This window comes from Cucurbita pepo, chromosome LG05 (genome assembly GCF_002806865.2).
Source record: "Cucurbita pepo subsp. pepo cultivar mu-cu-16 chromosome LG05, ASM280686v2, whole genome shotgun sequence".
NCBI lineage: Eukaryota > Viridiplantae > Streptophyta > Magnoliopsida > Cucurbitales > Cucurbitaceae > Cucurbita > Cucurbita pepo.
This window is the reverse complement of record NC_036642.1, coordinates 6,086,933-6,105,054: the sequence shown is the minus strand read 5'-3', so window position 1 is coordinate 6,105,054 and position 18,122 is coordinate 6,086,933. Positions and strand designations below refer to the sequence as shown.

At 37.0% G+C, this 18,122-nt stretch overlaps 4 protein-coding genes across 11 annotated transcripts in view; 2 read left to right on the top strand and 2 right to left on the bottom strand.

Annotated features, from left to right (window-relative positions):
• LOC111794500 overlaps nt 1-8,397 on the top strand; it is a 10,012-nt gene extending 1,615 nt beyond the window's left edge. Inside the window, exon 5 of one of the 2 annotated variants that reach the window (XM_023676541.1) lies at nt 8,107-8,397. In XM_023676541.1, coding sequence (XP_023532309.1) covers nt 8,107-8,137 — 31 coding nt within the window. In that variant the 3' untranslated portion in view covers nt 8,138-8,397. Of the gene's footprint in view, nt 1-173; nt 738-8,106 lie in introns of those variants that run through there. The other variant, XM_023676540.1, reaches the window with a different exon arrangement.
• LOC111794409 (scarecrow-like protein 34) lies at nt 3,180-6,210 on the bottom strand. Its single transcript, XM_023676396.1, has one exon. The coding sequence runs from the start codon at nt 5,896-5,898 to the stop codon at nt 3,619-3,621; it is 2,280 nt and encodes a 759-aa protein (XP_023532164.1). The 5' UTR covers nt 5,899-6,210; the 3' UTR covers nt 3,180-3,618.
• Nucleotides 8,398-9,905: 1,508 nt separating the features above from the next.
• Nucleotides 9,906-14,657, bottom strand: LOC111794418 (telomere repeat-binding protein 5-like). Of its 6 annotated transcripts, none has more exons than XM_023676423.1 (11): nt 14,501-14,657; nt 13,740-13,923; nt 13,500-13,629; nt 12,841-13,419; nt 12,572-12,748; nt 12,417-12,434; nt 12,244-12,323; nt 11,382-11,626; nt 10,746-11,066; nt 10,524-10,587; nt 9,906-10,356 (listed from the first exon to the last, which is right to left on the bottom strand). In XM_023676423.1, exons 2-11 carry the CDS (start codon nt 13,818-13,820, stop codon nt 10,186-10,188), a joined length of 1,866 nt encoding a protein of 621 aa, XP_023532191.1. In that variant the 5' UTR covers nt 13,821-13,923; nt 14,501-14,657; the 3' UTR covers nt 9,906-10,185. The 6 variants fall into 6 exon arrangements, with proteins under 6 accessions (XP_023532191.1, XP_023532188.1, XP_023532187.1 ...); XM_023676420.1 differs by having other exon boundaries at nt 12,417-12,461; nt 14,408-14,656; XM_023676419.1 differs by having other exon boundaries at nt 12,417-12,461; nt 14,501-14,656.
• A 1,262-nt stretch (nt 14,658-15,919) lies between these two features.
• The window catches only part of LOC111794514 (uncharacterized protein C20orf24 homolog), a 2,821-nt gene continuing 618 nt past the window's right edge, over nt 15,920-18,122 (top strand). The window contains exons 1-4 of one of the 2 annotated variants that reach the window (XM_023676555.1): nt 15,920-16,265; nt 16,860-16,963; nt 17,520-17,649; nt 17,723-17,811. In XM_023676555.1, the coding sequence (XP_023532323.1) occupies nt 16,149-16,265; nt 16,860-16,963; nt 17,520-17,649; nt 17,723-17,770 (399 nt within the window). In that variant the 5' untranslated portion in view covers nt 15,920-16,148 and the 3' untranslated portion in view covers nt 17,771-17,811. Of the gene's footprint in view, nt 16,266-16,859; nt 16,964-17,519; nt 17,650-17,722; nt 17,812-18,122 lie in introns of those variants that run through there. The other variant, XM_023676556.1, reaches the window with a different exon arrangement.

Genomic DNA, 18,122 nt, shown 5'->3' with positions numbered 1-18,122 from the left:
TTATGTTGTTTATTCCTCCTTTTTTTTATTTTTTTATTTTACTTTTTTTTTTCTGGGTGCGGGGTTGAATAAATCCTTCATTCACAAAAGAAAGTCACTTGAAGTACCGCTGTCCATTTTTTTCTTGCCTTTCTTTTGCCCTTTCATCTTCAACAAACGTTTTTGTTCCCCAGAGAAAATGGATCTTCACGAAATGAAGCAGTATTCTCAAACAATGATGAAAAAAATTGTGAGACTAATGGGGACCTTAAAAGGAAACAATCTGAAGTAGTGTCTGAAGGACGACATCCAACTAAGTTTCCAAAAAGTGGTCGGGACAATCAGCAGTCATCATTTAATAATGGTAAAGGATTCTTCAAGAAACCAAAGGGTGAAAATCTGGACTGGAATGTCCTTAGGCCCTCTAAGACTCCAAATAAGAGGGGATAACCTTGTATAGTAGAGTCTTTAGATGGGTGGAGAATCCAGTTCCTATGCTCTTGGGAAATTGTTTCGACTTCTTACCATATTTTGTAGTTAAATAGGACTGTTAAACGTTACCTGAACAATTAATTGAAGGTTCCATTTAACGTATCTTATCTTAAAAAATTAGATGTACCCATATATCAACTCATTGGTGTTCCTAAATTCATACATTCCTGTACTTGGATCAAGAATGACGCCCAATGCTTGGAATACTGTCTGATTTTCTAAAAACTAGATTTTTTTAGCAAGCAATGAGAGTGGATCTTCTGTGATGATGGTATTTTATGAAATAGATCAGAATTCATTTGATTTCTTTTTGAGGTGTCTGCGCTCAAACATTAGAAATCATTTTAGTGCTCTGCTTCATCTATGTTTGGTTTGTCTATTGTTGGTTTTATCATCTGTTTACTTTTTAGTTTCATGTGAATTGAGTGTTACTAGTGACTATTTCTACCATTTTGTTTTCTCGAAAGAAGAGAAGAACAAAAAAACAGACATACTTGTATATAATATATAAGTTGGAAATAGATGTGTGATTTTCTCGATGAGATCTGCAAATGTTGGATATTTCCTTTTCCCTTAGCGCCCTCAACGCAGGGGTATGACAGGATATATTGTCTCTGACTCTTCCTCTCCATCATAATGAAAATCTTCTTTCATTATATCTTTCAGATCACAGATAGGGCTATGCGAGATATCTAGGCTTTTGACTCTGTTAGAAGATGCTTTATGTATATGTCACTGCTCGTAGTTCTGTTTTTATTTTTTTTATGGATTATCACATCAAGTAGATTTTTGGGCTGGGAGACTGAAACATATAGTTCACAGCAAACTCCCCATTTCCATTCATACTCAAACCAAAATCCGCATAGTCTCCCATTTCTGGGATGTGATCCAATCATTCTGAAATTAGACATTAAAGCACTTGATTCAACTCAGCTGGGTCTAGTCCTGTTTCAGGTTAATCTATCCTTGTAACACGCAGTTTAGAGGCCCCATCAGGTATGGATATGAATCGGCCATTGCAAGCTACAATTGATAAATGATCATTTAACAATATGATGGCCCTTTGATATCTTAGTCTCATGATAACCTGCCTATATTTGCTACATCCTTGTACCCAATGTCAGTTAAATTAATGTTTTCTGGTTCGCCTGTTATGTTGCTATTGAGCATCAGCTGGGGGTTGATAAGGATTGAAGCCTAATCTACTCTAGTAGTTTATCTTTTATGGACAAGGGACACAAAGACTTGTCTGAAGAGATAGCTTGTTTGTGGTGGTGGTTGAGAGATAGCTTGTTCAAGTTCTTGAAAATTTTATAAGACCCATCAAATGAGTGCAATTCAATTGTAGAATATGAGGATGTGTTTGATTTCTATCAGCTTGGTAGTTTAACAATAAGTACTTCGAAACTATTCGGTCCAAAAATAAAACTTTAGTGATTTACTATTCATTTTTTAAAAGTGTGAAAGTTTAGGGTATGTTTGGTGGGAGATTTGAAAATAGAAATTTGAAATAGGGGATGTAATGAAAACAAAGTTGTAGTTTATGTTTTGGAAGTGGATTTAGAAATTTGATTTAAATTTTAATTATTATTTAAAATGTGTTTGATAATATATTTAGACTATGAATTTTTTTTGTAGTTGTGAACTAAATATCAAGTTGAATTTAAATCATTATTAATTAATTTATATTTTTTTGTAATAAATTGTTTAATTATTAAAGTTTTATCTTTTTTTTAATATATTTTTTACGTTTTATAATTTTTAAATTAAAAATTTTGTATAGAATGAAAATATGAAAATGTTAATTGTTTAGAATTTGATTACAAAATTGAAAAATAGTTTTAAAAAACACGTGTTGGCAAAAGTCATTACATTTGAAAATAATGTCAAACATGGCTTTTGATATTTATTAGAGACTATTTATGAAATTTATTTGAAGCTATTTATTAAACTGCCGACAACGTTTGAAGTTGAGAACGCGTTGGTAAGGAACATTTGGATGTTTCTCAACCGTTGGATCATTTAAACAATAGGAAGTCAAACAATAGGAAATAGAAGTATCGTCTTTTTTAAGATGATAATTATTTTTTTTCTTATTATTTCTTTTTCTTATTGATCTAAGAATATAATTTATGCAAACATAATTGGAAAATTTGTTTTTGAAAATTATTTTTAAATTTTGAGTTGATGTTGAAAATAATATTTTTTTTGTTTTCTAATAAGCTGAATTAAGTAATTTAATTTTATTTTTAGTTACAAAAAAGGCGGAAGATACTTTATATATGAACTCATGATAGTATTTGAGAGCTCGAGAATTCAATCAATATTATATTGAATGGATAATTTTTTTTTAAAAATTAACTTGTTTATTTTTTATAAGCTTTAGTCTGTCATCCCATCTCTCTCCGTTAGACAATGGGGAGATATTAAAGATTAGATCAAACGAGAAAGGAATGATAGAGGTGTGTGATAGATATTTAGAAAGGAATGATAGAGGTATGTGATAGATAGTGATCTAAATACTCACGATGACTTGAAAAAAAATTAAGATTCAAACATAATAGGAATGAATATTTGGTCTAAGTCTAAAAAATGTGTTCGAGCATATGTTGACAAGTGTACAATCCTGGGGTGTGCACGGCTTGGTTCGGTTCGATTTGAGTTGAAATCGATGGCCAAACTGATGCCTTTGGTTTTGGAGAGTTCCAAACCGAAAAAAAACCATACTCTGATATCAATTCAATCTTAGTACACTCAGTAATGTAACCTTCCTGGATAAGCCAATAGACTCAAAATTACAGATCATCTACCATTGTCATACACAAGATACAACAGTTCTCCTGATCATACATGTCATGTTTAGTTCCCACAGTTCATGATATCATTATTCTAGTCCCTATCAGAATCACAAGGTAAATGCTTTCCATAGAACTAACAAGAGAGCAACTGATACAAGCAGTCTCTCTTGTTCAGAACTTGGCATTCAAACAGATACCTTCAAACTTCCCATAGCAGAGAGAAGTACAAATATCTCACACTAGTTCTGCTTCGATCTCTGTCATCTGAGAGGGAACGTATTGAATGCGCCTCTCGTCTCGACTCTGGAGTCTCATTCTTGTGTCCCAAGTTACAGCAAGGAGTATACACCTATGATGCTGGCACCCAACAACAAGAAGCATAGACAATACGGCCTTTCCACCCTTGAAGTATCCAGCCATTGTCTTCATCCAGTACAAAATCTTTGTGGTAATGGGTTGTTAACTTGCTCCTAAACTTGTTCATCATCTCCTTGTCCAAAGGAAGCTGCCTGAAACCCGCCCTAATACACCGAACCTGCCATTGCTTATAGGTTTCAGGCCTCTCAACCCTCTGAGCCCCCTCACATGCTACTACGTTCATGATTTGGCGCCCGAGAGACTCTCTTTCTATCATCATCCTCTCTTCACTTTCACGAGGTAAATTAACGTCTAAGGAATCATACAGTGCAGAGAAGTGGAAGAGTGCCTCTCGAAAGCGCGTTATGAAGAACGGTGCATGATAGGATCCATTAGTGATAGAATGTACAAATAGGTTTGGATTCATCTCCCTTACTAGACGTAGAACAATATCCCTTGGACTAGTTTCTTCGACAGTTTCGTCGAGTAGGTTGTTAAACCTGTAGAAACAGTTCACAACTAGCACATCACTGCTATCGAGCTTGAAGTCCTCGATTCGGATAGTTTCCCAGTTATCTGATGCTATGGCTTGATATTGAAAAGGAACGTTAAAGCGTTTGCAGTATTTTGCCAAACGACGTCCTGACTCATCAATCTTTTCGGCTGGACGAAATCCTGGTAGAGGGTGATCAATACCAGTAATGCGTAGTTTAGGTGGACCATCAGGTAATTGTGGAAGAAACTGAATTAACATTGGCCAGAGGAAGCCATAGCAAATGCCAAAATCAATAATATGAAGACTTTTGGCCTTATCAGCAACCTTCAAAATCATTTTAACCATGAAAAAAAGCGAGAGTTTCTTAAAAGGGCAGGATGATAAGTGTGCTTGGTAAGCTTTTAACATATCAGCTGCTGAAATCTTGCTTTGAATTAGTGATTCATAGTGGATTCTGCTTCCTGTACCAGTGCCAACCATGCGAGCCTCAAGAGCGTTGGCAAAAAAATGAGCCATTCTTTGGAAACCATCCCCATTGGTTGTAGAATGCTGCCTAATCTGCTTAAGTAGTTCATTAGCAATCCTACGATCATCAGAAGACACAGCTTGTGCACATAATATCAGAAGATTTCTCAAATCCACTGAGTCTTTTCTCTTCTCCTGTTTCTTTTCCCGAGCTTTCCCAGCAATAGATCCATGAAGTTGTCCATTATACTGCAATTTCCCATTTGCAGAGGTCTCATTTCCTCCATAATCATGAAGTAAAACCTTATCAAACATCTCAGATAATTCTTCCTCATCCCCATAAATGGTGGCATGCTTGTTTCTCCTCCCTTCTTCTGAATCTAAGTCTACATCTTCACGTTCCCGATTCTTCCGTCCCTTCGATCCATTCGGTGAATTTTCCCTTTTCACCTTCTCTGTTGTATCCATTACCTTAGAAGCTACTCCTGTCAATATCTTGCTGCCAAGTTCAATATTCAGCTGTTCACCTCCTGGAAGAAACTTCCTTGCCTCCTCCAACCCTTTTTGATATTGCAAGATGGATGTGCTATCACTAAAGATATTCTGAGCCAACAGCTCAGTGACGAACTCATGACTATTAGTAATCAGGTTGCTTTGATTGCCAGAAGTAACCTCAAAATTCGACTGATACTCATTACTGGGAAAAGGTCTTCGAAGTACAGGGGGCGTATGTTCTACAGGATCAACAGCCCATTGATCCTCAGAGCTCTCGCAATCCAGAGGAGGTTGGTTAGGTGAAGGAGGGTAGTTCTGACTAAGAGCGTCATAGAACGATTTCTCAGTAACTTTAAGTCCCATAGGATCATAAAACATGCAGGGCATCTCCTCCAAATTCTCTTCCATAAGCATTTGGCTTATGTACTTGAGAACGGTTTCCTTGAAGTCACTCTCATCTGAGGAAGAGTCACCACCAGGGCTTAACCCCAAAGCCACCCCTTTTGCACCTCCATCTGAGTTCAACCCCACCGACCCAGAACGTGGCTCCCCTTTCGCCCTCTCACTTGACGGCGAAGAAAACTGATTAGGGTCTGGGTCGCTCGGGAAAAGGGAATTCTGGATGAAGGGAACATGATCTGGAGATGGGTTATTGAATTCAGGGTATGGATATGAAGTGGGTAAAGAAGGCCAATCATTTAGTCTAAACCCATCAATCGAACGATTGGGGAGATCATGTAATTGGATTAAGAGGGCCTGATAATCAGAGTTATAATCTGCTTCATGATCTGGAAAACCGTTGAGGTTTGGATCCATAGGTATCTATCTACTCCTAATAGAAACAGGAATTAACAAGGAAAATTAATCTATTAGGAGGAACTCGAGCAGCTATGAAAAACAGGAAGTCAACAGAATCAAAAGATTAGAATCATGAAGTGGAAGCAAAATTGAGCTGCAAACAGAGAGACAGAGAAGAGGGAAAGCAACCGACAGAGAAGGGAAGGAAGTTTATACCGAAGGGAAAGGGAGAGGAGTAAATCATTGGTGGAGGCAGTGATTTTGTAGGTTTATAAAGTGGAAATCATCGTGTTGGGAGTGATTGGCAAGCGAAGGGATAAGGCATTGGTTGGGTCTATTTGTTAAGATGACATGCCATAGACCCGTCTCTTCCCTTCCCCTTCCGGGGACTCCTTGATTTGCTTTTGGCGCTTTCTGTCACTGTCGTAACAGGCATAATCCAGTTTGGCCAGCTAGAGTTTAGATACACTACCCACACACACATACAAAACCCTGCCCTTTTTGTTTTCTTTTCCAATTTGATCTTTTTTTACGGGAGACTAAGCCGACCGCTAGTAAATATTTTTTTTCTTGGATTTTTTCTTTTGGGCTCCTCCTCAAGGTTTTAAAGTACGTCAGCTACTGAGAGGTTTCCACACTCTTATAAGGGAAGTTTTGTTTCTCTCTCCAACCGATGTGGGATCTCACAAAGGTTTTCACACCCTTATAAGAAATGTTTCATTTCTCACTCCAACCGATGTGGGATGTCACAGAGGTTTCCACACCCTTATAAGAAATGTTTCGTTTCTCTCTCCAACCGATGTGGGGTCTCACAATCCACCCCGCTTGGAGACCAACATTCTTACTGGCACACTGTCTAGTGTTTGACTCTAATACCATTTGTAACAGTCCAAGCTTATTGTTAGTAGATATTGTCTTTGGACTTTTTCTTATAGACTTTCCATCAAGGTTATAAAATCGTCCGTTAAGAAAAGGTTTCTACACCCTTATAAGGAATGTTTAGTTCCCCTCTCTAATCAACGTAAGATCTCACATCAGCTCTAGCTTTGTAATCCATTATCTCTCCAGCTTTGTAATCCATTATCTCTCCATTATCTATCTCTTATCTTATGTTATGTATGAATTGATATTCAGATATATTTTTGGCTAAGGAGATTAGGAAGGGTAGAAGATGAATAGACCTCTATATTTTAATAATTGAGCTGTTTTTCTCCACGCTTAACTGCAACCACTCCATTCAACCTTGTATACATTGACTAATCCATTTTTCTCATAACTTGAAGAATACTCCACATTGATATTAACATAACTTTTAAGTTAACTTATAGTTCTGATAGGCGTAGAGACGTAGTGTAACGGCTCAAGTCCACTGCAAGCAAATATTGTCTTCTTTGGGCTTTTCTTTTCGAGTTTTCCCACAAGGGTTTTAAAACGTTGTCTCCTGGGGAGAGGTTTTTCACAATCCACCCCCTTTGCGGCCCAACCGTCCTTACTGGAACTCATTCCCTTCTCTAATCGATGTGGGATCCCTCCAATTCACCCCCTTCGGGCCCAACGTCCTTATTGGCACACTACCTCGTGTCCACCCCTTTTGGTGCTCAGCCTTCTTGTTGGTATATCGCCTCGTGTCGAGCTCAGATACCATTTGTAATGGCCCAAGTCCACTGCTAGCAGACATTATCCTTTTGAGCTTCTGTTCAAGGTTTTTAAGACGCATTTGTTAGGGAGATGTTTCCACACCTTTATAAAGAATACTCTGTTCTCCTGTCCAACCGATATGGGATATCATGTGTATTATGTTAAAAACTACCCAGCCACGTCGATCGAGTTGAAAACTACCCAGCCATGTGGATCGTGTCTAATTGACTGTAGAAAAAGGTCAAGAACATCATTATTATGATTCATGACAAAAGGCAAAAAGTTGAGCCTGAAATGCATTGAATCCAGTTGCGTTCTGATCTGTGAAAAGGAAAAGCGCCATTTCTCATTTCTTAGGTTTGAAATGTATTTTGTTGTAAAGATCTTTGTTTGGACCATTCTGGGTGTCTGCTGCTTTTGAACTCTCAACCCTTCCAAATTTTGACCTTTGCTCATCATTCTTCCCTGTTCCCATGCCTGCTCCCCAAGAATTTTTCCACTTCTTTATTAAAAATGGTTTTGCTTTTATTAGATGTAATTTATTATGTTCTTAAATTGATTTCTATTAGTTTCGGACTTTTTTTATAGGAGAAGAACAAGTTGTCTGCTACTTATGTGAGAACAAAAATGTAAGTTTCCTCGAAGACAGGATTGTGGTGTGGGGTAGTAAAATCTAAGGTGGGTATGTAATTATCATCAATTTTTGGCTTTCTTTGATAGAATTATATGTTAATTTAAATAAAAATAACTTTTATTTAGGTCGAGAATGGCCGGGTAGGGCACCAAAGGTAGTTGCCTCATCTATCTCTCTTCCATCCTTTCCCGTGTTATAGAGTCTCCGTACAATTTCAAAGATGATAAACATTATTATTACTCTTACTCCTCCGATCGGGATAAATCTAGCCTCTTCCCTTATTCCTGCTTACATATATGGGATATTTTAAGAAGCGTACGTATATGAGATATTTTAAGAAGTGAACATCTTTCTTAGATGCATGATTTATGATTTCACTATATTTTTTATTAGGAACAGGTCCTATCACAAGACGATAGCTCTAAAAAGATAGATAGCTCATATTTTCTTTAATCTCATGAGAAATACAATTGGGGGACTAATTCAAACCATTCGGGAAAAATAAGAATAGCCTCACATTCAAAACGTCATTCTTTCCATTCAAGTTTGAAAGTGAATTTTTTTATTATTAGCTAGCTCTTCTACTTTCCCGACTCACTCATTATGCAAGCAAGCGTTGGACTGCTTATAATATACTCACTTGGTAAGTTTAATTGCAAACTTCATAATTAGAATTTTCTCTAAAATTTTAAACCATAGTGATGTTATAAAATATTAGCTTCTCTCAAGTATTAAAGCATCTAGTTCGAATCTTCCCACCTAATATGTTCTAATAAAAAATGAAACATTACTATTATTTATTAATAATTTCATAAAACCATAATTTTTTTCTATTATGAAGAATAAAGCGTGTTTCGTGGAAAGACACAAGAGCGCCACCCCCAGCAGGAAATGCCAATGGATTGCCACTTTTCTATTAAAACGGCCCACTAAGCCACCAAATCAAACCTAAAACAAAAAGCTATCTAGCATTATTAAAATATAGTATTAAAAAATTCACATTTATTTTAATTTAATATATGTAGTGTTAAATCTTTAATCCAAATTGTAATTTGAGTCAAAAACATGTAATTGAATTTAGTACCTGTCGTATTAATCTTTAATCAAATTTGTAATTTTAGTAAAAAATATATAATTGAATTTCTAAGGTATATATAATTGAATTTCTGAGGTTAATAAACTATATATATGCATTTTTCTTGAACTATCCACTTTTTTTTAAACCCATTTCGGTACTAAGAGTCGGTTGATAACCCACAGCCGAAGGCATTCTACCCAGTAACGCGGATGCTTCGGATCCCGCTTGAACGAAACGGAAGATATTGCCGATAAATAGAAGCACGTCTTGTTCACTAACATATCGAAAATATTCCATCATAGTTAGGGTAGTTAAACTAACTCTCATATGAGCTCCCGGCAGTTCATTCATTTGACCGTAGATTAGAGCCACTTTTGATTCTGCAATATTTTCTTCATTAATTACTCCGGCGAATTTTGTGATTGTGCGGTACTCATTCCTAACTGAGTCAAGCCAATTTTGATGCGTCTCGTCTACAGCTAAGCAACGTATACTCAAGCCTCTAGTCTCATTTCGAGAAAAGGTTTTAGAGGACAGAGATGAGCAATGTTATAGCAAAAGGGAACACAATAGCTTAAATAGCATATAACCAGTAGGAAGTATATATATAAATATAGTTTAACCAACAATCTATCATAATTAACAACAGGATTAAGTAAAATGAACGATCAAACACATAGGAAGACAGATGAATTTGTATTAACAGGCTCTTATTCAGTCAAATAATATACAGCAAGAGCCAGACTCTACAGTCAGTAGTAGAGGCGACCCTTTGTTTTGAGCTAGAACAAAGCAAAGTACACAGCTTTTGTTTCCTGGTAAATACATTTTTTTACAGAATTACTTTTTAGAAAAACAGTAAGAAATTTAGGAGGTAAAAACGAGGAACATCAAAGGGCGAAAGGGAAAGAAAGATTTACATGGAGTAAGTCGGTGGAAGCTTTGTAGAAGAAAGCTACGGAAGGAGAAGGCAAGTTGTTTTTTGAGTGTCATGTTTGATGTGTTGCTGTTGAGACCAGTAAGCGTGGGCTGTTAGGACTCTGTCAAGAAGCTGCTGAGGAACTTGTTCTCCTCTCCTTTGCCGTGGGGATATTTTTGCTGTGTGTACTAACGTTTTCCACTTGTCCTGCACCACCACAACTCGTTTTAACTCAACATTTCCACACGTCTATGGCTCGACATCGACATCAACATAAGAAGTGAATCGACATTTACGTAAATAACTACACAATGTCATCAACAAGAACCCTTTTCCAAGGTCCTATAATCAGATATATAGAACAGTTACCACACCTTCAAGTCGACATAAGTACGATGCTTAACATTGTCAAATGCTCGTAGTTTAACGTCACGCCACCTACAGGTAAATGAAGTATAAAGATCCCATATACAGCGTAAAAATTCTAGAACAAAGATGAATTTTCACTTTAATTTGAGTCCATCAATTTTACTACAATGATTATAAAGAAACTTACAGTTGCTTTTTAACTCATAGTTGAGGTGTCAACAACATACCTTCCAGGGCCAAGTGTTTCAACAGCATGAACCAGAGCTTCCACCTCAGCAACAGAAAAGGGTCTACGCATTCTGCGATGGCCGACCTCGTATTGTTTAGATTTTTGACAAACTGGAACTACAGTTAGTGTCTCCACAGCCATGGCTGGTAGAGTAACCAGTGCTTTAGAATCTGATGATCTTTCCTCAACTGCGGTATTGACAAGAGAGGGCGCTGGCTCATAAGCAGTGTCGGTTGAATTACTCAACTTGGCCGCATGAGTCTCAAGCAATAATGTACTATTATTGCCTGAACGATCTACTGTTGGATTGAGAGGGCATCTGTTAAAAGTGAACAAAAACATAAGAGGAGTATAAAGGTATTACTTTGGATAAACTAGCTAAGTCAAAGATCATAGACATCTATATATTTTTTTAGTTTAACACACAAGGATTTGAATCTCTGACCGAACGAGGGTATATGACTTAACCTATGACGAAAATATTGCATCCTTATCAGTAAAAAAATGCACTATATAGGATGATGAGTAAAGGATGAGCATGTGCATTTAGCCATTAACGACTGGAAGAATGGTTCACTTCGTCATTACTGTTGGCTTTATTAGAGAACGAAAATCTTATGAAGAAATGAAATACCCATTTATGGACTCGAATGTGCTACTACAAGGAAACGCAGGAGGAGGCTCCCCATGGCAGAAAGGCGACGGGGCTTTTGAAGAATGAGGCTCTAGTGTAAATCCCAGACACTCATCCTGATTATCATGAGAAATACCAGTCTGAATTAAGGTTTTATTATCATCCCTGACTTTCTTCCCCCGTAAGAGTACGCCGACATGTATACCATGACCAATAGTCGTGCTCACTGCCTCCATAACCGTCCTCTGCAGAACAAAGGCGCAATAAGAAAGCAAGATAAAGACTAGATTCCAAACAATGAAACTAGTAATCATTCGTAAATTCATTGCAGTACTGAGATGGAAAACAAGGTAAAAAGAACAAGAACTTGGCAGATCCTAATGATTCAATTACAGCTCAAAGTCTTTTAAATCATCTCCTCATGGAACACAGACAGAAGCAGAATGATACATCAGGGTGTACATACATGGCAGAAGAAATGTTACCCAGAAATTGATGATTACTATTCCCTCGAAGAAAATTAGGGATTCTAAAGGTAAATGTTCAACTCCTTGTAAAACGCAGTGAAGTTCTAACAAGTCATTTATCAGAATGAAGTACACTTAATTTTTTTTTTGTAAGAACTATGCCTTTATGCTTGAGAGCTATCCCGAGAAGCCAACTGAGCATAGCTCAACTGACATACTATCGACCAAAAAATCAGAGGTTTAAATGCTCAACTTACATAATGTCAAATGTAAAATGCCACGAGAAAATATGTTTCCTTCATGAGCAAGACTATAATGTAGGATTTGTAGAAATGACTTATGTATCATCTCCTTGATCAGACATGCTGAAGCACGCAGTGAGTTTCCAATCATACCTTCAGTGAACTAACAGTTGCAGTTTCAGGAATCTCAATGAAAAGTTCGGGTACCCTGAAAGATTTTATCCTCAGCTTCACTAAAAACATACAAAAACGTCTTCATAAGATTCTCTTTTAAATGTTTAGACACTGTTCACTTCAAAATATAGCATGTCCTAGAGGTTATATACCACGAGAATTCTGATGCCCTGCAACCAAAGATGATTTCCCATGGGCTGCAAGATCAGTTTGAAATTTGTAACGACTAAGCCATAAGGAGTAAAAGAAATCTAAATAACAAAAGCGGACTCATATATGAAACACTCCATTATCTCCAGATACAAACCTGAAGATTCCCTTCCAATTTCATTTGAATCCGAAATTTTCTCAACTATGCTTCTACCATTGCAATCTCGAAAGCAGCCATCAAAGAGTTTTCTCTTTTTGAAAGGGATATTCATTTGAGATCTTTGGTTCTTGTAGGAGTTTCTCCTATTGAAATTAAATTTCCTTTTATACCCACCTACAAATGAAATTCGAAAAATAGATAGATGTCAGAAACAAGTCAACATGACCGAGTATTAGCTGAATTCTCCAACGGTGCAGGCACATGACCTGTTTTGGGTCTCTCAGCTCCATACTTTGTAGCAACGTTCCAGTTTTTTGAAGCCAATATTTTTCTTATTCTATGGCCTCTAATACAAGGAGCTTTCCTGAAGGAATTTCTTGAAGTAGTTGGGTAAATGCACCCAAAGGAGCTGTTGTCATCATTTCTTACACCTACTTCTTGGCTTGTGGGACAAGGGTGCTGAGGACCATGGTCCTTGCTTGAGGGTACCTTGAAGCCATTTTCTGAACCAATCCACATGTGTGGATTCCAGTCACATACGACTGGATCTGAAGACCTGCACGTCGCCATATCAGTGCCATTCATCACCTTCTCTGACTTATCGTTCACCATAATCTTATTTCCACCATCTAAATTGTGACCACATGACTTGGTGTGAGTAGCAAAGTCAACATCATTAACAAGATTCTTCATTTCAATGGCTTTCTGTTTTGTCAAAGTTTCAGCAACACCCTTAGAAGTTGAAGTGTTCATTGTAGCATAAGAAATCACATCGGGAAAAAATCCTGAAGGATATTTATCATGGGAAGAAAAATATTCCTTCAAACTACAATCTTGATCGTGACCTGCAAAGCAAAGCTCAAAAATAAGAACGTTTCCAGTCAATGGAAAGCTTTCAGCTCCAAATAAACACCTATGCCATTACCCTTTAAAGTTGGCGTATCAGATAAGGTCGTTGGATTCCTCTCAAGCAACAAATTTCCGGCTACAGAGGCCAGCAAGTTAAATGCATACATCTGCTTGTCATCAACTTTACTTCTACCAGCATCCTTCCTCTATCCCCAATTAAAAGACAAGAACCATGAAAAAACAGTAAGAGCCCCAGAATCAAAGACCAGATATAAGACACAAATGCAACAAAACAGTGGAAGATTTATATATGCACCCTAGCTGATCTGGTAGCCCGAGGCATTGAGGGCATCTGGTATCCATTGAAACCATAACCTACACTATTGTGAAGAACCATAGCTCAGTAACCATCTCACAGTGAAGAAACATATAAACTTGGTCTAAATTTTTGCAAGCTCCACAAATCAAATCACTCGAGAGTTAGGCTAATGAACAAGGTCCTGCAAGCAAATAGATGTAGTTCATTAATATGGAAGGCTCAGAAGGAACACTGGACTGAGAACAGCTGTTAAGGTAAAACCCACTCTATATAACACGATCAGCTGCAAGGAATTTAAATATTTCGTGTGTACTAAGAATTACCATACTGTCTACTAAATCCCTAGAGATCCGATTCTTAAAATACCGACGGATAAGTGGATGGTTCTTGCAGGGGCTGAATGGGAAAAGAAGAAACCTCAAAATACTAAACCCCAAAGATTACGAGTGATCATGATCAACGAATGAAAGAATCGGTAATACAGAATTTTCATAGAGATCCATGATCCTGTAAAAGAAATGATCGTGAAGAACATGCAACACAACCAAACCCTCAGTTCTGAAGAGAGGAAAAATTTGAAAATCAACCGTCAGGACAAAAAAAAAAAAAGAAAAAAAAAGGAAAGAAACAAAATCGAATACAGTGAATCGAAATTGCATGCTCACAAACATCGATCGAATCTCAAATCTCTTCCTCGAACGTTTTGAAATTCGGACAAACACGCAGAAGAAAATTGAAAAGTCGATCCGTTTTCTTACCACATTCGTTCTCCGTGATTTCTTCTTTTGCTCAATCCCATCAAAATCTGGACAAACGTTGCTCGAAATGTGGATTTTGCTTTCAACTCTCCGTTAAAGTACCGATGGCCATCACCAAAAACCCTCTTGAAAAAGAAAAAGAAAAAAAAAAAAAAAAAAAAAAANTCCCAATCTCGCTTAAACCCCAACTCTCATTGGCCCCGGTCACCGAACCTACCGGTAGCCCTTACCGTCTTTTCAAACCAAACCGACCCACGAGTACTTCAAACGCCCTGACACCCGCCACGTGGATGCAAACAATGTCATGTCCAGTGTCGTTTGTGAAATTCCAACGTAACCCTCCAATTTACGTGTCATTTAGTCTCTCAAATTTAAAAATTTTATTTAATCAGATTTTCATCTCTTTAATTTTTCCATTTTTATCAAATAAATTTATATTATTTAATATTTATAAGTTCACAAATTTAAATGAATAGTTCAATAATTAATTAATATACAAAATAGAAAATTCATGATACTAGTAAATGTTTTATATTTCATTTATATAAATTTTAGTTATTAATATAATATGTACTAAATTAAAAAAATTTAAAATCCTGAAGAAAAAAATAACCACCCACCCAAATAATTAAATTAAAAAATAGAGAGTTGAATTATTGTTCAGCCACCATTAAAAATATTAAATTATTAATGACTTATTAAATACAAAATTAAATTTAATAGTATATTTAATATAAATTTGAAGGTTTAAAATTTCGATCGTAAAAATACAAATATAAAAAACAATAAAAAAAAAACTTAAATAATAAGCTATAGTAATATCCTACGTGGCAAAAGGTTCGGATGGAATTGGCTGCCTTTTGAGGGTATTATCCCATCGCGAGAGAGAAAGGTGAATTGTGGAGAGAGAAAAGGGAGTGATGTGATGCGATGAGGGAATATTCTTAGAAGATAGCCTTTGACGGCGGAAATACACGGCAGTGCCAGGTGGGATCCACGTTACTTAACTCCGTTAAATTCCCGGATAAGGAATGTGTGGGGGCGTGCCGGGGTGGAATCTAGGCTCGTTAATGCAGCTAAAACTCGAAACGTCGTCGTTTAGTTAGCACTCGTGGGCCTTGGCCCACTTAGCATCAATGTCAACGACAACTCTCATCCGAGAAGTAATGCGTGGTCTGACTCCATGAAAATTAAGTATATAAATTCTCCTATCCGGAGATTCTTTTTTATTAAAAATAAAAATATGGAGACCAATTTGGGCTGGGCTGGTCTGGGCTGGGCTGGCCCATTAAACTGGATTGAGATTTGAGCTATTTTGAGACGACATGTTTAATGGGCCGGCCCAGATTCAAGTGTCTACGTGGCACGGGTATCAACTACCGGATCTTCCACACGGGATCCAAACCCGAAAGCAGGAACCCTGTTCGTGATAAACTCGAAGCTGAAGAAACCAGACATTATTGTTCTTGCTTTTGCAGCAGCGTTTGACTGCTAATGGATCCTGCAATTTGAAATTGATTCTTCCTTGAAAACCCTAGGAGTACTGTTCCTATTGGAGGATTTTATCTGCGCGTTTGCCGGAATTTAGATCTGAACTTACTGTAGATCATTTGGTTATCCGAAAAGTGGTTTGATTGGATTGTCCGGTATGAAAGAAGCGAATCCGGTTAAGTTCAATCTTCACCAGCATCAAGAGCACCAGAATGGTCACTTGGCCCCGTTCAAGCTCGCTAAATTGTTCGATCCAGAGGCCTCCTGGGACAAGGTACTTGAATTTTATGTATTGGATTCTAATTTCAATTGTTTCTGATTGTCTCGTAAGATTTATAATCTTTGTTCTTTATGCGTACGTCTTTACTGTTGCTGGTTATGTTCGTCGTTGTACTGACGAGGATGAATTCAGAATTAGGAATTAAGAGTTCTATTGTGGTGTTGAATGAAGGAATTGTGTTGCCTTATTGCATTTTGCACCGGACCTTTGAATCTAGTTCTTAGTTTCTGTTTATCAACTTTGTCAATAGGATCAGCTAGGAGATGTTTTGCACTGGATTCGACAAGCAGTGGCCGTNTAAATTGTTCGATCCAGAGGCCTCCTGGGACAAGGTACTTGAATTTTATGTATTGGATTCTAATTTCAATTGTTTCTGATTGTCTCGTAAGATTTATAATCTTTGTTCTTTATGCGTACGTCTTTACTGTTGCTGGTTATGTTCGTCGTTGTACTGACGAGGATGAATTCAGAATTAGGAATTAAGAGTTCTATTGTGGTGTTGAATGAAGGAATTGTGTTGCCTTATTGCATTTTGCACCGGACCTTTGAATCTAGTTCTTAGTTTCTGTTTATCAACTTTGTCAATAGGATCAGCTAGGAGATGTTTTGCACTGGATTCGACAAGCAGTGGCCGTTGTACTCGGGCTGCTGTGGGGCGCCATACCTTTGGTTGGAGGCATATGGTTTCTAATGTAAGTTGTGCATTCCAAATTTCTGAGTACTCCATTACTTTGAAAGTACATATGCAAGCCAATTTGACATCACTGATGAGGTTTTGGTTATTTCTAACTACAAATATGCTCAAGCTGGAGTCCTGATGTAACTTTATTTCATTGTTTTGTATGTTTCCCCTTTAGAATCAATTGAATGTAACGTTAACAGTGTTTAATACTAATTTTTAAGATTATAGGAGCACTACTTGGAGAATTTGATGCTGGCTTAGTATTATGCTGCAAATTGTTCTGTCCTTTCACAATTTTGTATCCAATCCCAAGTGATTTAAATATTAACCATGGGAGTCTTTCTTTCGTTGGTTCTTGACTGTGCTACACATCAATAGTCCTTTCTTAACGTTGTATGTAAATGCAAGCAATTGTCGTATCTCAATTCGTTTTAGATCGTAGCTTAGGATGAGGATTCTTTGAGAAATGTGGTGCGGGGTTTTGATCATGCTGCTCATCCAGTAGTTATTTCTTAATTTTGTTTGTAAATGGAAGCTATCGTTACAGTGATAATGTCCATTTTCAGTTTCTTGGCGATATCGACCAGCGTAGTATATGGATACTATGCAATGATTTTAAAAGTTGATGAAGAAGAATTTGGAGGTCATGGAGCTCTCCTCCAAGAGGGGCTTTTTGCTTCTATAACTCTCTTTCTGGTAATTCGACATCTTTGTGCAACTATCGATTTATTTAGTAATACAACGCGCCATTAACAGTACACATCTCCAGGAGGGGCTTGCGTTGCTATCAAGTTCAAAATTTTCAAGAACAGTGTAATAATAGCTCAAGCCCACCACTGCTAGCAGATATTATTCTCTTTGGGCTTTCCCTTTGTGAGATCCCATATCAGATGGAAAGGGGAACGAAGCATTCTTTATAAGGGTGTAGAAACCTTTCTAAGCGCATTTTAAAAACTTTGAGGGGAAGCCTGAAAAGAAAAGTCCAAAGAGGACAATATCTACTCGGGGTGGGTTTGAGCGGTTACAATCAGTCTCCTGGTCTAGACAGCTGACTTCTCTTCTTCTTCTTCTTCTTTTTTTTTTTTTTTTTTTTTTTTTTTTTTTTTTTTTTTTTTTTTTTTTTTTTTTTTTTTTTTTTTTTTTTTTTTTTTTTTTTTTTTTTTTTTTTT

Coding starts and splice junctions, on each gene's coding strand:
- LOC111794409 (XM_023676396.1), bottom strand. CDS start 5,898: ATGGATCCAAACCTCAACGGTTTTCCAGATCATGAAGCAGATTATAAC.
- LOC111794418 (XM_023676420.1), bottom strand. CDS start 13,820: ATGGTTCTTCACAATAGTGTAGGTTATGGTTTCAATGGATACCAGATG. Junction 12,749..12,840: donor AGCTGAGAGACCCAAAACAG/GTCATGTGCCTG, acceptor TTTCATTTGTAG/GTGGGTATAAAAGGAAATTT. Junction 10,357..10,523: donor GTACTTATGTCGACTTGAAG/GTGTGGTAACTG, acceptor GTGGTGGTGCAG/GACAAGTGGAAAACGTTAGT.